The sequence below is a fragment of the Lissotriton helveticus genome, chromosome 3_1 (genome assembly GCF_964261635.1).
Source record: "Lissotriton helveticus chromosome 3_1, aLisHel1.1, whole genome shotgun sequence".
NCBI classification, from domain to species: Eukaryota; Metazoa; Chordata; class Amphibia; order Caudata; family Salamandridae; genus Lissotriton; species Lissotriton helveticus.
The window spans coordinates 1,792,312,545-1,792,338,172 of record NC_136061.1 but is presented as its reverse complement, the minus strand read 5'-3'; the positions used below and the strand labels follow the sequence as shown (position 1 = coordinate 1,792,338,172).

At 47.9% G+C, this 25,628-nt stretch overlaps 1 protein-coding gene across 1 annotated transcript in view; it reads left to right on the top strand.

The window, feature by feature from the left end:
* Window positions 1-25,132, top strand: part of LOC144824318 (uncharacterized) — a 69,817-nt gene extending 44,685 nt beyond the window's left edge. The window contains exon 4 of the mRNA XM_078683436.1: window positions 18,140-25,132. Coding sequence (XP_078539562.1) covers window positions 18,140-22,908 — 4,769 coding nt within the window. The 3' untranslated portion in view covers window positions 22,909-25,132. The remainder of the gene's footprint in view (window positions 1-18,139) is intronic.
* The last annotated feature ends 496 nt before the right edge of the window (window positions 25,133-25,628 follow it).

Sequence of the window (25,628 nt, the reverse complement as noted above, 5' to 3'; positions counted from 1 at the left end):
GGCAGCACTCAAGCCTCCTAATTCATGTCTTAGACAGGAACCATCCACAAATAGTTCTTTATCATGCTCAGGCAATGGTACTTCTTTTATGTCTGGGCGTGGCTTAGTACTGAACTCTGTCAGGTCAATACAATCATGTTCATCATCATCCCCACCTTCCATTTCCAAGGGGTCGGGGAGTAAGGTGGCAGGGTTCAGAATACCGCACCTAACAATGCTTACATTTGCTGCACCCACAAGAATCCTCTCGTATTTAGTCAGCCGACTAGGGGTGAGATACTGTGTTTTAGTTCTGGTCAATAGAATTACCACTCCATGTGAAACATATACGGTCACAGGATGTCCCATGATAATGGACTCACTCTGTTCCAAACTTGCACAGGTAGCAGCTACTGCTTTCAGACAGCCTGGTAACCCAGCAGGTACTGGGTCCAGTGTGGCAGAGAAATAAGCCACAGGCCTTCTGGTCGTGCCATGTTCTTGAGTCAGGACAGACAATGCGCAATTATCGCGAGTGTCACAGAAAAGGGCAAACTCTTTGGAATAATCTGGCATTCCCAACGCAGGGGCTGTACACAGACAGTTTTTCAGTCTTGTGAAAGCCATTAGACTTTCATCGTCCCACTGTACAACATCTGGCATTCCTCTCGTGGTCATTTTTATCAAGGGCCTGGCTAAGGCTGCAAATCCCAGAATCCACTGCCTGCAGTACCCTAATACACCCAGGAACATTCTGACATCTTTTTGAGTACGGGGCAACTGCATTTTTTGAATTATTCTCACTCTTTCTGATGTGACTTTTCTGACACCCTTTTCTATTTGGTGTCCCAGATATTTTACAGATTTCGCACAGAACTGTAGTTTGTCAGGGGCTACTTTATGCCCTTTCTCACACAGATGATTTAGGAGGGCAATGGTGTCAACTACACAGTCCCGGTGACTTTTAGACGCCAGTAGAAGGTCGTCTATGTACTGCACTAACACAGAGTTCCCAGGTAAGATCAAAGTCTCTAGACATTTCTTCAAGATCTGATTAAAGATAGAGGGGCTCTCTGTATACCCCTGAGGGACCCTGTTCCAACAATACACGTGACCCTCGAAAGCAAATGAGAAAAGAAATTTGCTGTCGGGGTGCAGGGGTATCGAAAAGAATGCGTGACACAAATCAATCACAGTGAACCATTCAGCATCCCAAGGAATCTGGTACAATATCACTGCAGGGTTTGGGACAATAGGGCAGCAAGGAACTACAATTTTGTTAACCTTTCTTAGGTCCTGCACTACCCTATACTTGCCACTAGGCTTTTTGATGCCCATAATCGGTGAGTTGCATGGGCTGCTCATCACTTCCTGTATGATGTTTCCTTCCAATAATTTTTGTATTTCCAGAGTGACACCTGCTTTCACTTCAGCATTCATTCGGTAGGGCCTAGTGTTAGGATATACTGCATTGTCCTTGATGGCTATTTGTATGGGGTCCACATCTTTCATCAACCCCACATCCTTTCCAGTGAAATCCCACACCTCTGGCTTTACAGCTTCCTGTAGTTCTTGGGGCAAGTCCTGCAGGGTCAATCTTTTAATTTCTGAGTCAGGTCTAAGCAACAATAATTTATAAATGCCGTCTTCATCTGGGGTCTGTATTTCAACACCTTTTGGTGTGCAAAAGATGGTACAGTTCATTTTGCACAGCAAATCACGTCCCAGTAGATTCACTGGACTGGTGTCACAGACGACAAATCTATGCATCTGTTTAAAATTTCCAATTGAAATCTCCATTGGTTCGGTAACAGGAGTACTAATCAATTGATTAGATACACCTACTACTTGGATATTTTCTCCCGAGAGGGGTAGGTTTGGAACGTCCACTGTTCTTACAGTAGAACGGGTAGCGCCAGTGTCCAACAGGAAGGTGACATCATTTCCGTCAACCTTTCCTTCAATATATGGTCCAGACTGGTCTACCGGCAAGGAAGCGCCAAGTACGCACTCCTCGTCCTCCCCTCTCAGGCCCCGTCAGTCCTGATCGTTACAAAGGAAGGTATCATTTAGCAGATACTGCGAAGTTGCTGTATTTCTGTTCTCCCCGCTTTCCCAAACCTCTATCTCTTCATTTTCTGCCTGTCTTCCCCTGTATACCTGCTTGGGTGCTCGAGGCACCTGAACTGTTTTTACCTGGGGTTGAGTCTTTCTTGGTCTTTCTTTCTGCGTCTGTGGAGTTAAATCAGGAGTTTTCTCATTAACATCGACTAATTGGGGACACTCGTTTCGCCAGTGTCCAATTTCGCCGCACTGATGGCAGGGAAATTTTTTCATAGCCTCTTCCCTGCTAAATTTGGGCCGGGGCTTTCCTCCACCCCCTCCCCCAGGACCTTTGTTCTCAGCATTTTTAACCATGTTACTCAATTGTTTTTCCTGTTGTTCTGCGAGCTTCACCTGAGCCCACATAACCTTCTCCTTAAGGGCCTTTTTCTTTTCTGCCATCTCGTCCTCGCAGTACTTAGCGTACCGCAGGACCTCATCCATTTTCTTAGTATGCCAACAGATTTTATTGTCTTTTATCCACTGACAAATTTCAGGTCTTAAACCATTTACAAACCTGTAAATAAAGTGCGTCATATCTTTCAGGTCGATGTTGTCAATACCACTGTATGTTTTAAATACCTGCAATAACCTCTCATAGAAGGAGTGCACTGTCTCGTCCCTTTCCTGTGTTGTTCTATCTATTTTTGTCCAATCAGTTTCCTTTGCGGGCACCTTTTCTTTCAAATGCTGAATTACCTGCTCATATTTTCGCATGACATCCTTTGATGGCTCTCCAGTTTCCTTGTTTCTGGGGTACTCCTCACTTGGCCAGTCTATGTTTATTTTACACTGGGTCCATAAATCTACTGGAACCACAATGTCGAAAAACCCATCCAGGTCTTTCCACAGACATTTCTGTACCTTCACGAACCTCTCCACCTGCCTGTACCAGTCAACTGGTTTCTCTCGTAATTTGGGAAAATCGTTCGTGAAGGACACAATATCCTGCCTAGACCAGGGGACATGCACATATTTCCCCCCTGGAACTTCGCGCATGGGGCATAACTGCTCAGGCTTTTCTACCTCTCTTAAAGCAAACTCGGGAGTCACTTGTCGGGAGCGAACCTCTTCCCTCTTTTTCGCCCACCTGCTTCTCCATCTTTCCACATCTCCCCATTTCTGCAGTACCCCCATTAATTCTTTAATCTGCAACTTCTTCCCTGCCACATTCAGGTGTTCTATATCTTTGTCTGAGAAGTCTGCTCTGTACGGTTTCTGTAAGGGCTTGGATTTTGAGATATCTACCCCCATACTAACTGCTGTTTCGGTCAGTTTTTCATGGAGCACTCTGGTGTTCCTAGTAAAGCTTTTACATATGAACGACAATTCTTCCTCAGAGTAGGTATTCAATCGATCCAACCCCACATTTCCTGCCATTAATTCTTCTATTTCGACCCTCAGCTTGTAGAGGTCTAAAGGTTTTGTTTGCGGAGTCTGCTTCTCTAATTCACGACTCCAACTCTCAATTTCATCCGGAGTTACCAGAGAGACATTCCTAGTACCTGTTGCTGTCTCTAATTTAATTTCTTTTGTATTAAAAGGGTTATACCTCTGCTGTATTCCCTTTCCAGTCTGTTTGTTTGGCAATTCCAAAAACGCAACTTCAGACTCGCACTCACTGGACTGATCATCTATGATGATCGGTTCCTGTCTCGGGGTTGCCATGACTGGGGTCATAACTGGAGTAATCGGATTTCCCTGACCATTTCCGTATAACGGGACCACCGGTCCAATAGTTACTGGAATAGTCAATGCCTCAGGACTGGTATTTAACTGAGAAATTTTCTGAATTATTTCTGTTCTTTGTCTAGCTAGAGCCTCTTGCTCCTTTTCCACTAGTACCCTTCTTAAAGTTGTGTCATGTAATATCTGGGGGGTCAATGGAGGAGTAAAACTCGGGGCAGTAGGATGCGTTTCACTTGGTCCTCCCCCATAATTTGGTTTCGGGAATAAAGTTCCAGTAATAAAGGACCTGCGCTCTTCCCCATATGGAGGTTGAACAAAAGGCAGTCCTGAATTCGATGGTTTCTCTTCGCTTTCATACAAGGGTCGGGGGAAAAAGGTTTTCGTACGTGAATATTTTTCTTCCTGGCTTGCGGGCATTTTGGGATATATATCCCTTGTTTCCGTCGGTTCGGGTTTTTCAGGATAGGGCAATACTTGACCACCCCCTCCCAGTCCCAGGGACCTGTCTTCTTCTTTTAGGAAGTGGCGTCGGGGAACATCTCCTACACTGGAAGGTCGGGTTCCCTCATTGTAAGGTGGCGGACTTCTGGTACAGATGTCATCTATTAGGTCATCATCTGAATCCCCCAGGGCCCCCCAATGCTTACATTTTTCAGTACTTTTCTCACCCGCTCCAATGTTATGACATGCCGGCATCATGGGAAACAGACCCTCAACAATCATGCTCTGTCTCCACTGTTTCATCCTTTTATCCCTGGACTCCTGTTTCTGCCTGGGGTACCACTTGGTCAAACCCTTGTCCATTCGGGGTCTTTCTCTTTCAAAAGCCTCAATCTCCCATTCCTCTAATGCCTCATACTGCGTTAGTCTTGGTCTGGGATGCAGTTCATTCATTCGGGTTCTTAAATTAAATAAGATCCTACCATTGAAAGTACCATCTAACGGAAAAGCCAATACTCCGTCATCTTTTGTGTACTTCACCCAATTCTCCAGCCACACACAGGTATTGTACCCTCGGTCAAACATCATGAATGAGGCGGGAGTATTGGGTGCTGGGACAAGAACACCTTCTCTAGATTTAATCGGTTTGTCCGTTTTAAAATAATTTTTCACCTTACTTACAAGGGACATTTTTCTCTTGGTTCCGTACATAATATCGTATCTATTAGCCTTCCACTGATCCCTTTCAAACCCTAGATGCCTTGGATCAGGTCGAGTCTCTGTAGTCTGCGAGTGCCACATACGACTTCTGCGCTAACTTTGTTTACAAACTACCTCCAATCAAAACGCGCTTCAGAAAATTCGTGCAACCAATGGGTGCGCGACACAAAATAAGCTCCGCCAATGGGTGCGCGGCCCCTTCGTGAGACAGTTCCCACGCTCCGGCGCTCACCCCTCCTTTACAATTTCAGCTCCGCTACCCGCCCGCTGCTTCTACCAATCCCAGCGCGGCACAGAGTGACGTCAGAGGCGCTTCGCGACTGACTCCCTCCCTTCACAAGGTAACGGAAACTTTCTTTCTTTTAAAGTGCTCAGTGCTTGGTTATTTTACAACAAATACACATTCGCCACAGTGCTCAAGTGTCTAGACAGAGAAAGAATTCTTTTACTGCAAGTAAACTACTTCCATTTACTTTTCACTCGCTGCGGGCAGATCTCTTCCGCCTACCCTTCACTCTAGCATCGGTGAACCTGTTATTCCCCTAAACTCATCCACTTCTTTCCGGGATATATTCCGAGTTTAAGGTTTCTCAGCGGACCCCTCTGCTTTCACGCTAGCTCCGAAGAACCTGCTACTTTTCCGATGTGACCCTTACTAGGTTACGCCACTATGGGAATTTTGCCAATGAACCCCGTTACTGTCATTTATTCACACATGTATTCAGAAAACCCTAGTTAGTGCTTCCCGGTTATCCTAACCTGCACCTAACTTTCCTCGAACCTGTGACCTCAGGACAATGGATTCTATTCACCACTTGCCCTTTCAATTCCCCGGGGAGTTCGGACAACACGTAACAATTCGATTTACAAATGCATGGATTAGTACATATAACAATATAAGAACAAGAATAATAACAATACAGCAATTCATGAATTTCAGCAGCGTATTCACAAGAGAGTGATCAGTTCCCTCAGAACAGCCGCTCTTATAGCAGCATTAATATAATAGCAGCTTCCGACTTAACTAGTCCAACTAATCCCTGCCTTACTCTCAACTAGTCCCTAACCATCCTCTAGCTACCAGAAAACTGATAGAGCGCGCGAGGCCACCCGGCCAATAGTTTTCGCCGTTTCCGGCTTCAGGGCCCATATACTTTCCAAATCACCATATACATCGATCGGGTGACTTCACGAGCTCTACCAGGTTGAGTGTGTGTGTGTTCCCTGCTACCAATTTTCGGTGCACCCGACTTACCATCCACCGATGCGGGTGCCTAATGACTACAATGAATCAGGGAGCTAGCTGTAAAAGAAAGGCAGCAAAATACAAACCCAACCAATAACATTCAAATACTGTTTAAATGACCACGGACAACTGGAAGTTTTAAAATGTTTATCTAAAGTTCAATATTTTCTTGCATGAGGTACAATAAAACAAGGCAATCAATAATCAAGATAACGTAAATCACATAGGCATAAAGAAATAATGACAGAGTAATCATCAAGGTACTAAATAAAATGTAGCGAGAAAATACTATGCAAGTCAGTATTATCTAGACAGGGATAGACTAAGTGTGGGTGACTATAGGAGAGCTTATAATGAATAACACGCTTCACTTAAGGTGAAGGGGCCTTTGAACAATCTAGGCAACGAAGTTCTAGACCATATCAGGAAATGACACACTGCTATGCAAAATATAATTTCTAACAAATGAGAAGACATAGGAATAACTTGGCAAAAATTATAAATGACTTTCAATAGTTGCAGAAAGGCATGGAAAATATCACATATGCAATGTTGAACTTTATTAAAGCAAAAGTTAGAAATTCAGAAGGTGCAAGAATTTCAAGAGGTTCAGAGCAATATTTACCTAGAAAAGTGTGGAAACCAAACCCTGGCCACGGGTCAGTTAAGGACAGGAAACCCTCAAGGAAGGATACCCCTCAAAGGACAGCAGGTGCAGAGTGGACACCCAGGACAGGACAGGATACCCTCGGAAAACGAATCAGGACAGGACCCTCAGGACAGGACAGCAAACCCTCAGGACAGGACCCTCTTCAGGACAGGACCGGAACCCACAGTTCGGAAGCAACGCCTGCGCTCCACCCGCTCTGCAGCTATCGATCAAGACCCCGATTGGGTTAGCGAACTCCCAGCTAAGTGCCTTGCCAGCACTTTAAGGTTCAGTAGAACCTTAGTCTATGGTCAAATTCGGACAGAGTGCTCCGCAGCGCTCTGTATCTTCAGTCACCTATTGAGTGCGTTGGGTCAGTGACAGGTCAGCTAAACCAGACAAGTCGGACGGTTCACTAGGTGAACCCAGGGTAGATATACAGTTTGGGGACAGTGTACCACCCCCCAATGTTGCAAAGTGTCAGAATCCCTCAATTTCGATTGGTCCTAAGGTAGGGTTTGGGTAACACACCAATCACAATACACGATTTGAAGCCTTCATTAACATATTTGGGTACCGCCTAGCAGGTTTGGGGTTCCCATGAGAAGTTACACGGCAAACAATAGCGCAACATTACAATGTATCATATAAGGAGCCACATTCGCTGTTCTTGCAGGGCAGAGGTGACTTTCTCAGGAGCATCTCGCCCATCACTGCCAACTGGCTATGTTCCATCAGCCAAGGTCCCTCGTGCTGCCGAATGTCGCACAGGCGCAGAAGGGACCTCCAATATGGCTCTCCTCTCACTCAGACCCCCATTTCCCGCGGTACATGAAAAGTAAGCGAAAACAAATTAATACATAATAATGTCATTATGAAAACACATCACAGGGTTTGTACTTTTAAATCATCATCAAGAAATAAACTTATTGCATAAAATGTTAGCTACATTGACACGGACACAAGAGCAGTGGCACGAGCAGTACCACATGATAAGCACAGCTATGAATTACGCATGCGCATAACTTTCCCTCCACTTCTGCAGACGCGTCAGGACACGTGAGTGTGGCTGACGCATGCGCAGTAACTAAAATACAAGCGGCGGCCATTTTTAAGGACACGGATTAATTCATTAGAAATACGCATAGGCAAGCTTCGGGAACTTTGCCTAAACAAAATAAAGGTTAGTAAAACATACATTTTTGTTACCTTATTACACATAAACGAGGTTCTTGATTTCGGCAAGCCGCAAAATATGCGAAGCTTTGCTTCATCACAGACACCACGTTTCCTGCAACAAAATTAGGTCAAAACCCTCCTCAATAAATCTAGACCAGAAGGGCGTACCTATTTTACTGGCTAAGCCAGCGATGTTCCAGGAAATAAATGAAAGTCCTGCTTGTTTACCAGGGTCACCAATCCTCAACTCTGGCTCTATTAAGCGTGGCAGAATTGAACCATCTACCCCGAGGTTGGCAACTAAACCCAAACTGGGGGTAACAGTAGCGGTACATCCACCAAGACTGTCCCCACTTCCTGTATACATAAGGGATGTAGGTGATAACTTTGTTGGGAGTACATATGGTGTGATTGATGAAGTAGCCTATGGGACGCATTCCATTTCCAAATTAAACGTAGGGATGTTTAAGTCTAGTTCATTCGCAGAGCTAAGTCAATCTACCTCATCCAACACAGCATATCTGTTAGGATGGGCAAATTGTAAGTACGAGAGCTCTTGGGAAGAGGGTAAGTCCTGCCATGATTGTTGCCAATGAGGTTTATCTGGTTGTAGGGGCTGACGAGGTTGTTGCCACTGATGGGCAGGCTGGTATGAAGGTGGTGGGAAATGAGGTGGTGGTGGAAAATGAGGAGGTAATTGCCAGTGAGGATTAACATGGTGTGGGGGAAAAAATGGAACATGTGATGGCTGCTGCTGAAAACTGGCGTGGTGTGGAAAGAATGAAGAAAGATGCGGTGGTTGCTGCCAAGGTTTAGTGGTGTGTTGCAAAGGATACACAGATCTTCTATTACTTGAATTAATAAAACTCAATGGGTTTGGTCTTGGGGGCGCCGGTAGAAAATAAGAAAGAGGGAGTGGATTGATTTGTGTAGCAGGACCACTATTGGGGGCATTACATATGTAACTAACTGCCCCTACATCCCTAAAATTAACTGTAATTACATCCCCAACTATTGTTTTCTTGCTTCTGCCCACCCAGTCCCCTCTACGCACGGTAAGAATTTCACCGTTCATATTATTAGGTAAGGGTTTATGTAGATGGAGCCACTGAGCACATTTATTTCTTAGCTCAACAAAGGTTTCTTTTACTCCCTCCTTCAGTGGGGGAACAGCTGTCAGCACGACCACAAAAGGAGAGACTTCTGGTGGCAGGTTAATTGACCAAAAACGTGCCTGCTTTGATTTAGAGCCATCAATCTTATGTGCAGGGGGAGGTACTAAAAGGGTTTTAGTTTTACCTACATCATCTTTAACTTGAGATGTAATAGTTTGGTTAGTAGCAACAGAGTGTTGGTGAATCAAAGTAGAACCCATAGCCTTCGGGGTAAATGAAGCTGTGGATTGAACATGATTATTCCCTGTTTGCGACAAATTAGTTAAAACTAAATTCCCAGGAGCAGTAATAACCTGTGCATTATTTAATACATCTTTAGAAAGTTGGACACAAGATAAACATTTAGAAACTGCTTCTATAGACCCTTGTGGCTGAACAGGCCCTTGCCCATTCGTCTTATTTGGCCACTTCGAATGCATTAAAGACGTGAGCCTATCAAGTTTTGAAATTAAGGGCTTGATTTGTGCTGCTATTGTGGCTTCAAGATCCAATTTAAGATCTGTTACCATATTTTGAACCCAACAAGGTATACCTGGCGCCAATTGCGGGGTAGGTGATATCAGATTGTGGTTCCTAGCTGCAACTTTTACTTTGTTTTTACAATTAATTTGATCTTTTGGAGGAACGATAACCCTCCCCCCTGAATTTAAAAGTATAGGTGCCGTTTCCACATCAACCAACCCACCCAGGCTCGGATCCGCTTTGCTAGATGATTGACAGGCTTCTAAATCTGGAGTAGTCTCCAGATCGACAAAAGACGGATCTGAGTCGGAAAGTGCAACTGATAAATCAACAGCATTTGGTACAGTCGGAGCACTAATAGAAGGAACAGTTAAAGGCAAAGAACAATTGTTCGATAACTGCTGGGCGGGCGATTTGGCGTTAGCAAGAGAGCCCAAAGACGAGCGCTTTGCGTTCGCCAGATCCATGGAAACTCTTTTTTCCAATAAAACAATGCTTTTATCAATAGTCTCATTCACCCGTGAAATAAAAAGGTCTATAGGTCCGGTCACCTGTGCTACAGCCGTAGCTTTTTTAGTACAACTTCTAGTTCTGTTGCGCATAGCTGACATCTGTGGCGCAAGGACAATAGAAGATGATGATGATAAAGTTAAAAAGGCGGCCCCTGATGATACGACACACAAGGACACAGTTCCGCCTACCTTAACAATTAGGTGGTTTAGGCGAGATGAAGCAGGGGTTCAGGGCCTGGGCCGTCCTCTGCCGTCCTTGAACGGCCTTAAACGGCCCGCTCTTTGCCCGGTCTTCGCCCCGGTCGTTGCCCCGCGCGCGTCCCGCGTGCGCGTGGCTGTAGCTGCTTATCAGGAGTAAGGGAGGAGGAGGGGGCGGGAAGAGGACCAGCTGCGGCCGATCAGCGCCGCTGATCACGCTGGTCCTCGCAGTCCCGCCTCAGTTCCTGGGGTCAGCAGCAAATTCCCTCAGTGCGCGTTGGTGCCCAGGTGCACAGAAAAAAAGCCCAGGAGTTGGCTCTTTAACGATGTAGCAAGCCTGCGAGCGGCACCCGCGAAGCGGGGGCCGCGAGGCGTGGCAGAGTGTCCAGATAAACACAGGAAGCAAGCGTGGAGGCTGGCAATGCACCTCCGGCAGGGTCCGTGGTCAGTGGTGAGTCCCAAGGAACAGCTCACTCCGCGTTGATTTTGACTGCAGGAGGAGGGGGCGGGAAGAGGACCAGCTGCGGCCGATCAGCGCCGCTGATCACGCTGGTCCTCGCAGTCCCGCCTCAGTTCCTGGGGTCAGCAGCAAATTCCCTCAGTGCGCGTTGGTGCCCAGGTGCACAGAAAAAAAGCCCAGGAGTTGGCTCTTTAACGATGTAGCAAGCCTGCTCGCGGCACCCGCGAAGCGGGGGCCGCGAGGCGTGGCAGAGTGTCCAGATAAACACAGGAAGCAAGCGTGGAGGCTGGCAATGCACCTCCGGCAGGGTCCGTGGTCAGTGGTGAGTCCCAAGGAACAGCTCACTCCGCGTTGATTTTGACTGCAGGAGGAGGGGGCGGGAAGAGGACCAGCTGCGGCCGATCAGCGCCGCTGATCACGCTGGTCCTCGCAGTCCCGCCTCAGTTCCTGGGGTCAGCAGCAAATTCCCTCAGTGCGCGTTGGTGCCCAGGTGCACAGAAAAAAAGCCCAGGAGTTGGCTCTTTAACGATGTAGCAAGCCTGCGAGCGGCACCCGCGAAGCGGGGGCCGCGAGGCGTGGCAGAGTGTCCAGATAAACACAGGAAGCAAGCGTGGAGGCTGGCAATGCACCTCCGGCAGGGTCCGTGGTCAGTGGTGAGTCCCAAGGAACAGCTCACTCCGCGTTGATTTTGACTGCAGGAGGAGGGGGCGGGAAGAGGACCAGCTGCGGCCGATCAGCGCCGCTGATCACGCTGGTCCTCGCAGTCCCGCCTCAGTTCCTGGGGTCAGCAGCAAATTCCCTCAGTGCGCGTTGGTGCCCAGGTGCACAGAAAAAAAGCCCAGGAGTTGGCTCTTTAACGATGTAGCAAGCCTGCGAGCGGCACCCGCGAAGCGGGGGCCGCGAGGCGTGGCAGAGTGTCCAGATAAACACAGGAAGCAAGCGTGGAGGCTGGCAATGCACCTCCGGCAGGGTCCGTGGTCAGTGGTGAGAACATTCAAATTCACTACATTTCCTATGATGCCACATCTAACACATGCCCAACCCTATATAACCTTAGAACAACCAATATCACTCTACTTTCTTTGCACCAGTCCAATGCAGTAAATAACAGTCGAAACCAGAACCTGAAGCAGCAGAATATCGTCATCCATGATGAACTCGAGAAAATAGTGTGGAACATCCTCAACTTTAGGTGAAACTCCGTAAAAGCAGGTCACTTGTCTACATTTCCTACGGAGAGAGTAGAAAAGCAAGTCATAAACACTGATCCCCAAAGTAAAATGTATGACAAACCAACAATATTACATAGGATATATAATTCAGCAAAAAACATAAGTATGTACAAACATAATGCAATGTATGGGTGGGATAATCCTCGCCTTCATGTCCTTAATAGAATGAAATTTCTTGTCACAAATGCTAGAGTTGTTTTTGTACAATGTCATGACCAGGGCCTCCAATTATGCTTGTGTAAAGCTGAGCCACCACCACAGAGCGACATCAACAGTAGGCTTATAATAAAAAGATTTAAAGATAGATTCCGATGACCAATCTACCACCATTAAAATATCATTCAAACTAGAACCCAAAGCAAATGATTTTGAAGCCATTGCCCCTCAAGTTGAGTGGGCGTCAAATACAGATTTGTCAATACTGGCTTCATTCAAGAGCCACATCATCCATCTGGCTATAGTGTCCCACACAATGGGCTGATTACCCCCACAACCCCCATCCCCACTCCCACAGATAGCCTGGCTGATATGGCTTAATTAAAAGGGGACCTGTCACTTCAAGGAGCTGCTTTGAAGTCACCCCCCCCCCCAATTCAAAGGCACATTTGGGTATAAGTACTGGGGCTCTGACCCTACCAAATCAGTACACTCCTAGACCTGTGAAGAACTCTTGAGGACAAAGGACTGAACCCATCTGAATTGAACCAGATTCACACCAAGAGCTTGCAGGCTTGCTTCCTTTTTTGTGATGTTTCAGGGTCATCAAAGACTTTCTACAACCCTTCTGGTGCTGTTTGGTCTATGCCATCTGTTTGTCCTACCCTTGCCTGAAGGCCTAAGAAGTTGGCTCTAAAGCTCATTTGCTAGAAACTCAAAGCATTGTCACCACTGCGCCGATCGAAACCACATAGAACCCTTCGATGCTGACACAATGCCGATCGGAAGACATACCTGAGTGGCTCAATTACGACCCAGGACCCAACAGCGAGGTTTGGTGATGACGCAGCTCCGATCCGAGGTCCTGATTGCGTGGCTTGACTTCGACATATTGACCCGACTATCTGAATCGGAAACAACGCATTGGACTTTCGATGACAGCGCTTTGCTCCATCAAGGGTTCTTTATCAGCACAACCTGTTTGAGCCCTGTAGCCCGCCTGCCCGCCATCACAGTCAGCCTGAACTTTGAAGTTATCCTGGTCTAGCGTGACATCAAGTAACCTTTTAGCGCTTTTGACTTCTAAGCACTATTTTTGGTTTATTCTTAAAAAATTCCTATCTCGACTTCTACTTATCCGATCTTTGTGATTTTGGTCCTATTTTACTCAGATAATCTTTCTCTTTTTTTCTCCCACTGTGGTACTGTGTGTATGTCCTGCACAAATACTTAACACATTGCCTCTTTAGATAAGCCTGCCTGCTCTGTGTCTTAGGGGAGAGGAGTTGGCCTAACGGCTAGGGCGCTCGACCTCAGAACTGGGGATCTGGGTTCGAGTCTCGGTAACGACGCCAAAACCTCCTGTGATTCTGGGCAAATCAGTTAATCTCCCCGTGCCTAAAATGAAAAGTGTGTCCTCATGTAACGTAACTGGAAAACATGTAAAGCGCTCTGATACCTGATTCGGTTCGGGTCTAGTTCGCGCTATATAAAACTCTGGGAAAAAAAAGCTGTCAGAGGGTGCACACAGGATATCTTTTAGTGTGTATCTAGCTTACCCTAACTGGATTGGTGGTTCCTGCTTGGACAGGGTGCTTACCTGTGCCAACTATAAACTCAGTTTCAACAAAGAGCAATTAAGCCACACTCTCTCTGACATTGATAAAAAAAGTATTGGCAGCTATATGATATCACAAAAGAAAAGTATGCTGCCACCACCACATTAACTAATAAACCCAGGAGACAGACGCTAATCCTTGATCCACTATGAAGGTATGCTTAATGCACCCCTCCAGGTCATACAACAGGTCCTGGGGTGCACCTAGCCAAAGACAGTCCTGGGCATGTGAGTTAGTGTTAGCGTACCATGACACCAGGGCCAAAATAAAAGTAAGCGTGGAAGATACACACATATTCAGGCACTCAGGCAGCGTTACATGCCCACATACGGGAAGACATTTGGTTATTAGTTGAGAGGGATCTCAGCCCCACCTAAAAAATAAACACAATCCCTGTGAGGGTGAATCACACAATTCACTAAATAAACACATGCTTAAACCTCTGGTGTCTTGGTACAAAAGCAGTCCGGCTTAATTTAGAGGCAATGCGTAAAATATTCATGCAGCACTCAAACAGTAATGAAGTGCAAACATAACACAAAAAAAGTCGTAAGCCAACTTGGAAATATAGAGTACATTTTTATTAATAAAGTGACCCCATTATGACAAACATCAAATCAGTAGACCCAGACGTATGAGTTTTAAGGATTTTGGTGAAAATACTGCCAAACAGTAAAAAGTGCCACATGCGATCATCTAGACCTGGATAAAAGCACAAGTTCTGGCCGACCATGATGGAGTGTGGGTTGGATACAGGGACCAGGTTCATGCAGGTCTCGCTGGAGACCTGCATTGGTGGTTGTCGCAGATGGTCACTGCTGGGGCAAAGTGTAGATTCTGTTGAAGATTCACTCTGGAGGACATCGTGCACAGTCGTTTCTTGGTGTGAAAAGATCACTTTACGATCACGAGGAACCCAAAACATTGGTATATTCATCTAGAGGTCAGAAGGAGTACCCTCTGATGTCAGTGAAGGGTTCAGGACCTGGAGGCATTTCTTGGAGATGAGTACTCACTCCAGCAGTGGCCAGCAACAGGGTTCAGGCAGGTCCAGCTGGTGCTGGTCAGCTGGGCACTTGCAGGGAGGGCTGTGGAAGCGTGTTGTGTCCCTGTAGCTCAAATAAGAGGTCAGCCACTGACACTTGTAGTCACTTCTGAGGAGGCTGAAGTCAAGTAGGTCAGATTTTCCTTTTTCAGACAGCAGGCCAGTCCTTATTCTGAATCTTCCATAGTCCAGGAGTGTTATGATGAGATATTCCCAAGGTGCCATTCATATTCTTTTTTTTTTTTCCGCAGTAAGAGCCTGTGGGTGGCGGATGCAACCTTTGCCTAATCTTCCCCATTTCCTTGGTTTGGCTCCAATCCGTCTAGTGCAACAAATAGCAGACAGGCCTGGGTGTGAGCTGCATTTGTCAGTGGTAGGGAAGACATGTTGTAGAAGTCAGAAACGGGATGGGCAAGCCCTGCAGCTATCCTTTGAAGCACAAGAATGGCTGAGGATATCCGCCCGGATATCCTGCTCAGGAGGTGAACACCTTGCTCCACGCCCAAGGCCCTTTTGTTTTCATGTGTGGAAGGAATACACAAATCACCACAGGAGAGCCATTCACAGTCATGTGGCCTTGTACACTCACAGAAAGGCACATTTGGTTTAGGTAGAAAAATGGCAACTTTCTAAAAGTAGGTGGCATGCTTCATCATCGGGGTCCAGCTGGATTGCCGAATGCAACCCAGCTGTGCTTCGACGCCTGTTTACAGCGGAGCGGGATTTGATGTGAAGTTAAGTGCTATGTGAAGTGTGATTAAATGCTAAAAATGCCTATAGGAAATCCCCTAGTAAAAGTTTTAATAGAAGAGTCCTATGGCGGGATATGTGCGAGGTAAAAATGTGCCTCAATATCCCTAACAAATGTGTAGGCCAACTAGTTTCAGCCTTCTGCGATAATCGTGAGGCTTTCTTCAGGACCCTAGGAAAAGTCAGTGACCAAAAAGGTTAGGGGTCACTGTGGTGTATATATCAGCGCACACCTTAAAGTGCGCTGTGAGTGTGGTGGATCAGGTTACTTACAGATCCGACGAGAAAAGCATTTTCGCTTTTCGTGTGTCAGGATACATAGACCCGGTCACACTGGGGTTTTCTGCATGGGGACCGTTTGTCACCATGTGCTTCCGCCGTAACCTAGTACATGGACCGGGTCTCGCTGATCCACCACATTCACAGTGAACTTTAGGGTGTGCGCTGATATATACACCACAGTGACCCCTAACCTTTTTGGTCACTGACACTTCCTAGGGTCCTGAAGAAAGCCTCACGATTATCACAGAAGGCTGAAACTAGTTGACCTACACATTTGTTAGGGATATTGAGGCACATTTTTACATCGCACATATCCCGCCTATGTTTTTACTCATGCCATAGGACCCTTCTATTAAAACTTTTACAAGAGGATTTCCTATAGGCATTTTTAGCATTTAATCACACTTCACATAGCACTTCACTTCACATCAAATCCCGCTCCACTGTAAACAGGCGTAGAAGCACAGCTGGGTTGCATTCGGCAATCCAGATGGACCCCGATGATGAAGCATGCCACCTACCAGGTAGGTGGGTGAGAGGTTTCATAAAACAACGAGCTGTTGTCAGCATTCCGCTACTGGTGACAGGGGAACAACCCTGATCTACACCTGCAAAGGGACTTGTCCATGTTGTTTTCTATACATTGTTGGGGAAAGGGACAAGTACAAAGGCCAATTCCTCGCTCTCTTGTTGTTATATTATAACTTTCTAAAAGTGTCATTTTCAAAATAGTGACTTAAAATCAGACAGGAACTTAAATTACTAATATTTTGAGTGTAAACAGCATTTCTCTATCTGGTCCCAAAATGAAGTTATCACTTTCTTTATTATGATTATAATAAGGTATCCCTGTGTTAGTCTATGAGAGAGATATCCTTACAACAGTGAAAAACGACAGGACATGCAAAACTTAAATACACATGTTCCACTTTTTAAATACCACGCACTAAAATCTATGAAACTTTGGAGATTTTTTTGGAGGGACATAAGAATGGAAAAGGAAGATTTAGGCCTCGCAAAGGTATATTTTGCCAGGTTGAAATGAGAGTTTCACACTGCACTACAGTTTGCAGTGGCAGGCCTGAGACATGTTTTACAAGCTACTTTAGTGGGTGGCACAATGAGTGCTGAGCCCACTGGTAGCATGTAGTACCAAATAATTTTGAATATGCATTATTCAAGTGCGGGCCAATTTTAAACTTTTTTAAAGGGAGAGCACAAGCACTTTAGCACTGATTAGTAGGGGAAAAGTGCACATTCCTAAAAGCCAACAAAAATAGGTTCTGCAGCGCAAGGCAAAAATATGGGGTAACCCTGCAGAGATGACCCGATAAAACACATATCAAGCAGGGAACATTTCCATTCCAAATCTACTTAGGCCTAATGAGAAATTCAAAAATAAAGTGCCTATCATATAATATTATGGAAACTGAAACACGTACACTTAGCAAAGTAATAGCAGCTTCTCAGAGTTCAGAATACATAAACAAATCTTGCAGCTGGACTAATGGACAATAAGCACTTTCAGATGGGAGCCAGTGCCAAAACCCTTCAGGCTTTGAACTAGACATGCACCAGACCTCAAGTTATTTCAGGCTCTAATCCAGATGTGAACCATGGCTAAGATTATTGCCAATTCAAATACAGTTGTTAATCAGTACCCATTTCATTACAGATTATAGACTACATATTTTCAGTGTTAAGAATATAAAACATTCCATTTCAGATGTCCTCAATTCCCAGCGTAGTAATAGCTCTGATCTATTTGAAAATCAATGCTCATGATATTAAGTACCCAATGCAATATGTAATTCAGTTCCAAAAATCTTCAGTCTTCTGCTCCAGACATTGATCAGTGACCGGATGTTAAAGACTATGGTCTAGATATGGGACAGTGCCCACAATATTACAGGCTGTTATCCATATGTTATTCTTAACCACTATTTAAAAAACTTCATTCCCTATGTTTGTTCGTGCTCACAATATTACAGTCTCCAATGTTGGCGTTGCCCAGTACCCATTCAATTAAAGGTACAGCACCAAATATATGTTGTCTCTCAGTACCCCACAGTCCTTGATTACTCTTTACAGAAGTGTTGTTGATATTTGAAGCAATTGCAAAGTCTGAGATTGTTTGTGGTCCAGATTTGGATGAGGAAGGCATAGAAATTAACATTGTTTATTATTTAAAATGCTGGAGAGTCATCATTAATTTATGATTCATCTTCTGTTTTCCTTCTAGATCCAGCTATTACTCCACAAACTCCAATACCATTTCTGACAACTACTGCACGAACAACCACTACACCAACAACAACCACCACACCACCAACAACAACAACCACCACACCTCCAACAACCACCACCACACCACCAACAACCACAACACCACCAACAACCACAACACCAACAACAACCACACCAATGACAACTGCCACAACTACAACACCACCAGCAACAACAACTACTATTATAATGCCAACAACCAAATCAACAATGACCACTGCACAACATACCACACCACAAATAATTACCACTACACCAACAACAACCACCACACCACCAACAACAACAACCACCACACCTCCAACAACCACCACCACACCACCAACAACCACAACACCACCAACTACCACAACACCAACAACAACCACACCAATGACAACTGCCACAACTACAACACCACCAGCAACAACAACTACTATTATAATGCCAACAACCAAATCAACAATGACCACTGCACAACATACCACACCACAAATAATTACCACTACACCAACAACAACCACCACACCACCAACAACAACAACCACCACACCTCCAACAACCACCACCACACCACCAACAACCACAACACCACCAACTACCACAACACCAACAACAACCGCACCAATGACAACTGCCACAACTACAACACCACCAGCAACAACAACTACTATTATAATGCCAACAACCAAATCAACAATGACCACTGCAAAACATACCACACCACAAATAATTACCACTACACCAAGAACAACGACTTCAGAAACAGCAGAAACTACAACAACCACTGCAGCAGCTACCACAATGCTAACATCCATATCAACTACCAATAAACCACCGACTACAACCACACCAATGTCAACACCAACCAGACCAGCAACATCAACATCTGGGCCTCCAACACCTGGGCCTCCCACTCCTGATCCTCCCACTCATGAGCCTCCCACTCCTGAGCCCCCTACACCCGAGCCTCCCACTACTGAGCCTCCTACACCCAAGCCTCCAACTCCTGAGCCTCCCACTCCTGAGCCTCCCACACCAGAGCCTCCCACTCCTGAGCCTCCCACACCCCAGCCTCCCACCCCCAAGCCTCCCACTCCCGAGCCTCCAACTCCTGAGCCTCCGACCCCAGAGCCTCCCAACCCAGAGCCTCCAACTCACGAGCCTTCCACACCTGAGCCTCCCACTCCTGAGCCGCCCACACCTGAGCCTCCCACACCTGAGCCTCCCACACCCGAGCCTCCCACCCTCCAGCCTCCCACACCAGAGCCTCCCACACCAGAGCCTCGAACTCCAGAGCCCCCTACACCAGAGCCTCCTACACCTGAGCCTCCTACACCCCAGCCTCCCACCCCCAAGCCTCCCACTCCAGAGCCTCCAACTCCTGAGCCTCCCACCCCAGAACCTCCCACCCCAGAGCCTTCAACTCCTGAGCCTTCCACACCTGAGCCTCCCACTCCTGAGCCTCCCACACCTGAGCCCCCCACACCTGAGCCTCCCATCCCCCAGCCTCCCACACCAGAGCCTCCAACTCCAGAGCCCCCTACACCAGAGCCTCCCACCCCCGAGCCTCCCACCCCCGAGCCTCCCACACCCGAGCCCCCTACACCTGAGCCCCCCACACCCGAGCCTCCCACACATGAGCCTCCCACACCCGAGCCCCCTACACCTGAGCCCTCCACACCCGAGCCCCCTACACCTGAGCCCCCCACACCCAAGCCTCCAACTCCTGAGCCTCCCACTCTTGAGCCTCCCACACCTGAGCCTCCAACCCCAGAGCCTCCAACTCCTGAGCCTCCAACTCCGGAGCCTCCCACCCCAGAGCCTCCCACTCCAAAGCCTCCAACTCCCGAGCCTTCCACACCTGAGCCTCCCACTCCAGAGCCTCCCACACCTGAGCCGCCCACACCTGAGCCTCCAACACCCGAGCCTCCCATCCCCCAGCCTCCCACACCAGAGCCTCCCACACCAGAGCCTCCAACTCCAGAACCCCCTACACCAGAGCCTTCCACCCCCGAGCCTCCCACACCCGAGCCTCCCACACCCGAGCCCCCTACACCTGAGCCCCCCACACCTGAGCCTCCCACACACGAGCCTCCCACAACCGAGCCCCCTACACCTGAGCCCTCCACACCCGAGCCCCCTACACCTGAGCCCCCCACACCCAAGCCTCCCACACCTGAGCCTCCCACACCAGAGCCTCCCACACCAGAGCCTCCAACTCCAGAACCCCCTACACCAGAGCCTTCCACCCCCGAGCCTCCCACACCCGAGCCTCCCACACCCGAGCCCCCTACACCTGAGCCCCCCACACCTGAGCCTCCCACACACGAGCCTCCCACAACCGAGCCCCCTACACCTGAGCCCTCCACACCCGAGCCCCCTACACCTGAGCCCCCCACACCCAAGCCTCCCACACCTGAGCCTCCCACACCCGAGCCTCCAACTCCTGAGCCTCCCACTCCTGAGCCTCCCACACCGGAGCCTCCTACACCTGAGCCTCCCACACCTGAGCCTCCCACTCCAGAGCCTCCCACTCCAGAGCCTCCCACTCCAGAGCCTCCCACTCCTGAGCCTCCCACACCTGAGCCTCCCACACCTGAGCCTCCAACTCCTGAGCCTCCCACACCTGAGCCTCCCACTCCTGAGCCTCCCACTCCTGAGCCTCCCACACCGGAGCCTCCTACACCTGAGCCTCCCACACCTGAGCCTCCAACTCCTGAGCCTCCCACTCCTGAGCCTCCCACTCCTGAGCCTCCCACTCCTGAACCTCCCACACCTGAGCCTCCCACACCTGAGCCTCCAACTCCTGAGCCTCCCACTCCTGAGCCTCCCACACCGGAGCCTCCCACACCTGAGCCTCCCACACCTGAGCCTCCCACACCTGAGCCTCCCACACCTGAGCCTCCAACTCCTGAGCCTCCCACACCTGAGCCTCCCACACCTGAACCTCCCACCCCAGAGCCTCCAACTCCCGAGCCTCCAACTCCTGAGCCTCCCACCCCAGAGCCTCCCACCCCAGAGCCTCCAACTCCCGAGCCTTCCACTCCTGAACCTCCCACACCTGAGCCTCCCACACCTGAGCCTCCAACTCCTGAGCCTCCCACTCCTGAGCCTCCCACACCGGAGCCTCCCACACCTGAGCCTCCAACACCTGAGCCTCCCACACCTGAGCCTCCCACACCTGAGCCTCCCACTCCTGAGCCTCCCACTCCTCAACCTCTCACACCTGAGCCTCCAACTCCTGAGCCTCCCACTCCTGAGCCTCCCACACCGGAGCCTCCCACACCTGAGCCTCCCACACCTGAGCCTCCCACTCCTGAGCCTCCCACTCCTGAGCCTCTCACACCTGAGCCTCCCACACCCGAGCCTCCCATCCCCCAGCCTCCCACACCAGAGCCTCCCACACCAGAGCCTCCAACTCCAGAGCCCCCTACACCAGAGCCTCCCACCCCCGAGCCTCCCACACCCGAGCCTCCCACACCCGAGCCCCCTACACCTGAGCCCCCCACACCTGAGCCTCCCACACATGAGGCTCCCACACCCGAGCCCCCTACACCTGAGCCCTCCACACCCGAGCCCCCTACACCTGAGCCTCCCACACCCGAGCCTCCAACTCCTGAGCCTCCCACACCGGAGCCTCCTACACCTGAGCCTCCCACACCTGAGCCTCCCACTCCTGAGCCTCCCACTCCTGAGCCTCCCACTCCTGAACCTCCCACACCTGAGCCTCCCACTCCTGAGCCTCCAACTCCTGAGCCTCCCACTCCTGAGCCTCCCACATCGGAGCCTCCCACACCCGAGCCTCCCACTCCTGAGCCTCCCACTCCTGAGCCTCCCACACCGGAGCCTCCTACACCTGAGCCTCCCACACCTGAGCCTCCAACTCCTGAGCCTCCCACTCCTGAACCTCCCACACCTGAGCCTCCCACACCTGAGCCTCCAACTCCTGAGCCTCCCACTTCTGAGCCTCCCACACCGGAGCCTCCCACACCTGAGCCTCCCACACCTGAGCCTCCCACACCTGAGCCTCCCACTCCTGAGCCTCCCACACCTGAGCCTCCAACTCCTGAGCCTCCCACACCTGAGCCTCCAACTCCTGAGCCTCCCACACCTGAGCCTCCCACACCCAAGTCTCCCACTCCTGGGCCAAGTACTTCTGTGCTTCCAAAATCTATGCCACCAAAGGATCACATATCTGAGTCAACAACACTAGTCACATACCCACCCACAGTGCCAAGTACCTCAGCGATAACAGGAGAACCCACTGTTACAAAAATCCAAACGGAAAGCGAAACTAAAAGCATAACAACAACTGAAACTAGAAATGTCAGTGGGAAGCTGATCACTATCATCACCATACAGGAGACCACGACAACTACCTCCACCATAACAACAATGACTAGGCAGGTCACAAGAACAACGACTATCAGCTCCAAGTCTTGTTTCACCACAACCGTAAAAATAGACACATCTGTGACTGTGGACTCCGGAAATTCATCAGAGCAGTCACATTTATCACAAGAGACGCCAAATAATAACATTGATAACTGGGCACTGCCTCCATTGCCTTTTATCCAGGAGCCAGTCTCATCAAATACAACTACAGAGACAACCACAGCTCCAGTAGAGGACGGCACAAAAACAATCACAACAACTACCACAGTCACTAAGCAATTGACAACTCTAGTGAACTATCTAAAGTCTCCAAACCCCGAGTCCACAACAACAGAGCCTGCAAATTAAATACATTGTGAGCCTACATATTCCGCAATTTCTTAGACCAATATGTAACACTACATCACACAATCCAGGCTTGTTACCCTATTACCCATGAGCCAAAACAAAACTCCAGCTGATGTGCACTTGCCTCCCTTACAATAGAACATATGAAGTGCTGCCCACTGGCCTGCCACTAAAGACTCCTCGACCAAAGTCAGTCCTACTGCTGCTGAATCAAGTGCTGCAGACTGTTCAGATCAGACAACTGTGCTGCAAGCAGTTTTGTAGTGTATTAGGTTATACCCAGTGTACCGAGTTACTTTGTATCCCACTACATTTAAGAGAGTGTGTTTGTTGGTTTGTAGTGGAGAGTTTAGCAGCGTGTTCCACGTGAAGAAAATGTTCAAGAAGGAAAGCAATGGTTTGGGAGCCTCCCGGATGGGTGCAATTACAGACATCACCCCTTTCTCCTGTGATGATCAAGATGCTTAATGTATGTCAAAATAGCATGGCTTGAAGGGCACATCCTTGACCTGCACCAGTGACATTTGCTAAATGCACTCAAGTGGGTTCTAAATCTTGGCCACAAAGGTGCTTGGGGCTGAGATTGCCACTCATGGCTCATTTTAAAATGGAAGTAATACACACATTCAAGCCATGTGCAGATATGCACACTGGAGCTTGGTGCTTTTTCCTGAATTGGGAACCACAGTGGGAGATTACTCTCAGTGTAGGCTCACTTGGTCTATGCAGACCAGAGCAAAGTAATAGTTGTGTAGTATTTTCTGCAGCCATCGTCTGGTGATCCAGCGCAATAATCATGTCTGATAATTCCATAAACCACTTTAGGGATCCTATTTGTGCCCACTGGAAATATATGTATACTCATTGCTGCCAACACTACCCAGCAATCAAACGTAGCCATCTCACTTGAAGTCCAGGAACACTGAGGAGAGCACAGAATGTATGGAATATATGTGAAAACTATTTTTGAAATCAATATGTGTAGGTTTGGGAGACCTTGGTTCATTCTCGTGGCTTCCACAGTGCTCCTGACCCATATTCACTACGTTCTACACCCATTACACAGGAAGTGAGTTGTAGATAGACACATATCAACATTCCTGTGACAAGCCTCCCCTCATAGTAGCGTCCACCCATGCATCCCATTATCAAGAAAGTGCTAATGAAACACTCTCTGCAAAACCCAGTGGGAAACGGTTTCTATCAAAAATAAACATCTGTTAAACTCCTTTCCAACAAAAAAACTATTCTGCTGCATGAAACCCCCTTGTCCTACATGTGCGCTAACAAGTGTGTTACTTCGAGAAGAAACTCCCAAACAGTGCCGTCCACAAACCAATTTTCATCATCAGAAAAAAATAGATCTACAACACCCACCAGCAATATTTTTCCTTCAACACCAAGATGCCATATAATTAGGTCAAAAACTTCTTCCAGTGACAAGCATCTCCCAGTACAGACCCAATCAATAAACGTTTTTCAAACATAAAAAAGCCAGAAATTCAACTAGTTCTTTTCACAAATCGATCTGATACTGTAATCCCCACCAAAAACCATCATCCTTAAACAATACACTCCCTACAAATACCTGCCAAAAAAAGCTGCCTAGACAATCCATGCTAATAACCATCTTTACCCACGCTGCTAAAACTCTCAACCAGGAAAAAAACACGACTTCGAATTGAAAACACTGCCACAAGGAACATCTTCCTTCAAGTAGAAAGTCACTCTCCCCCCCCCCCGCACTCGTCCGAGCTAGATGGAGAGACACATGAAATGCCCTTTGTTTGAGACACTTGTAGACACCCATGCCATTTCCACTGTCTGGGAGTCACGTGAAATGATCCCTGTATAAGGCTCGTGGAAATTAATTGTCCTTTTCTGAGACACCTGTAGATTCACACTAAATACTTACTGACTGAGACACTTCGAGTCACATAAAACACTCATTGCTCGAGACACCTGCAGCGTCACAGTCGGAGACACGTACAATCACCGGAAATGTCCACAGTCACCGGAAACGTCCACAGTCACCGGAAATGTCCACTGCACGAGGCTCACGGATAGACACATGAAATGTGCATTGTCGGTGACACCTGACAGCAGACTGAACATTCACCTCTGCAGAGCCACTGGGAGAGCTGCTGGGAAGACCCCGACTGCGACACAGGAAATCACGCGGGACTCCTCACTCGGACCTAAACATGGCTGGAACGCTGGCTGGAATCTTCCACCACTTCATCCCTGGGAGATTCGAGATCTGTGCATTCTGCTGGGCTCGCATCATATATGAAGGGCTGCGGTCTCTTTCTTGGCCGTCAATAACCAGCTCATAGTACTAATTTCTGTGGTGCCTCTTGTGATTGAAAGCCTTTGTAATGGTTTAAGACTGTAGTGATTAGAAGATGTTATAGGCATTTTTCTCTAGTTAGAAGTTTAACAATCTTTTCTGTTTTCCTTTTACAACTAATGTTATGTATTAGCAATGTCCAATACATCTGAAATTTTTTTTTGTTAAAAAAGATACATTTTGAAACCGTTTGTTTCCATGTGCCTCTCATGGTGTTATGTGCAGATGCAAAGATAGCCTAACATAACACATAACATTACATGTGAATGTAAAGTTGGCTATTTTTGTAGCACATCAGTCGCCGGTTCCATAGGACATCGGTGCTGTTATGATAGTGATGCAGGCTAGAAGTATTTTTGCCACTCTTGGC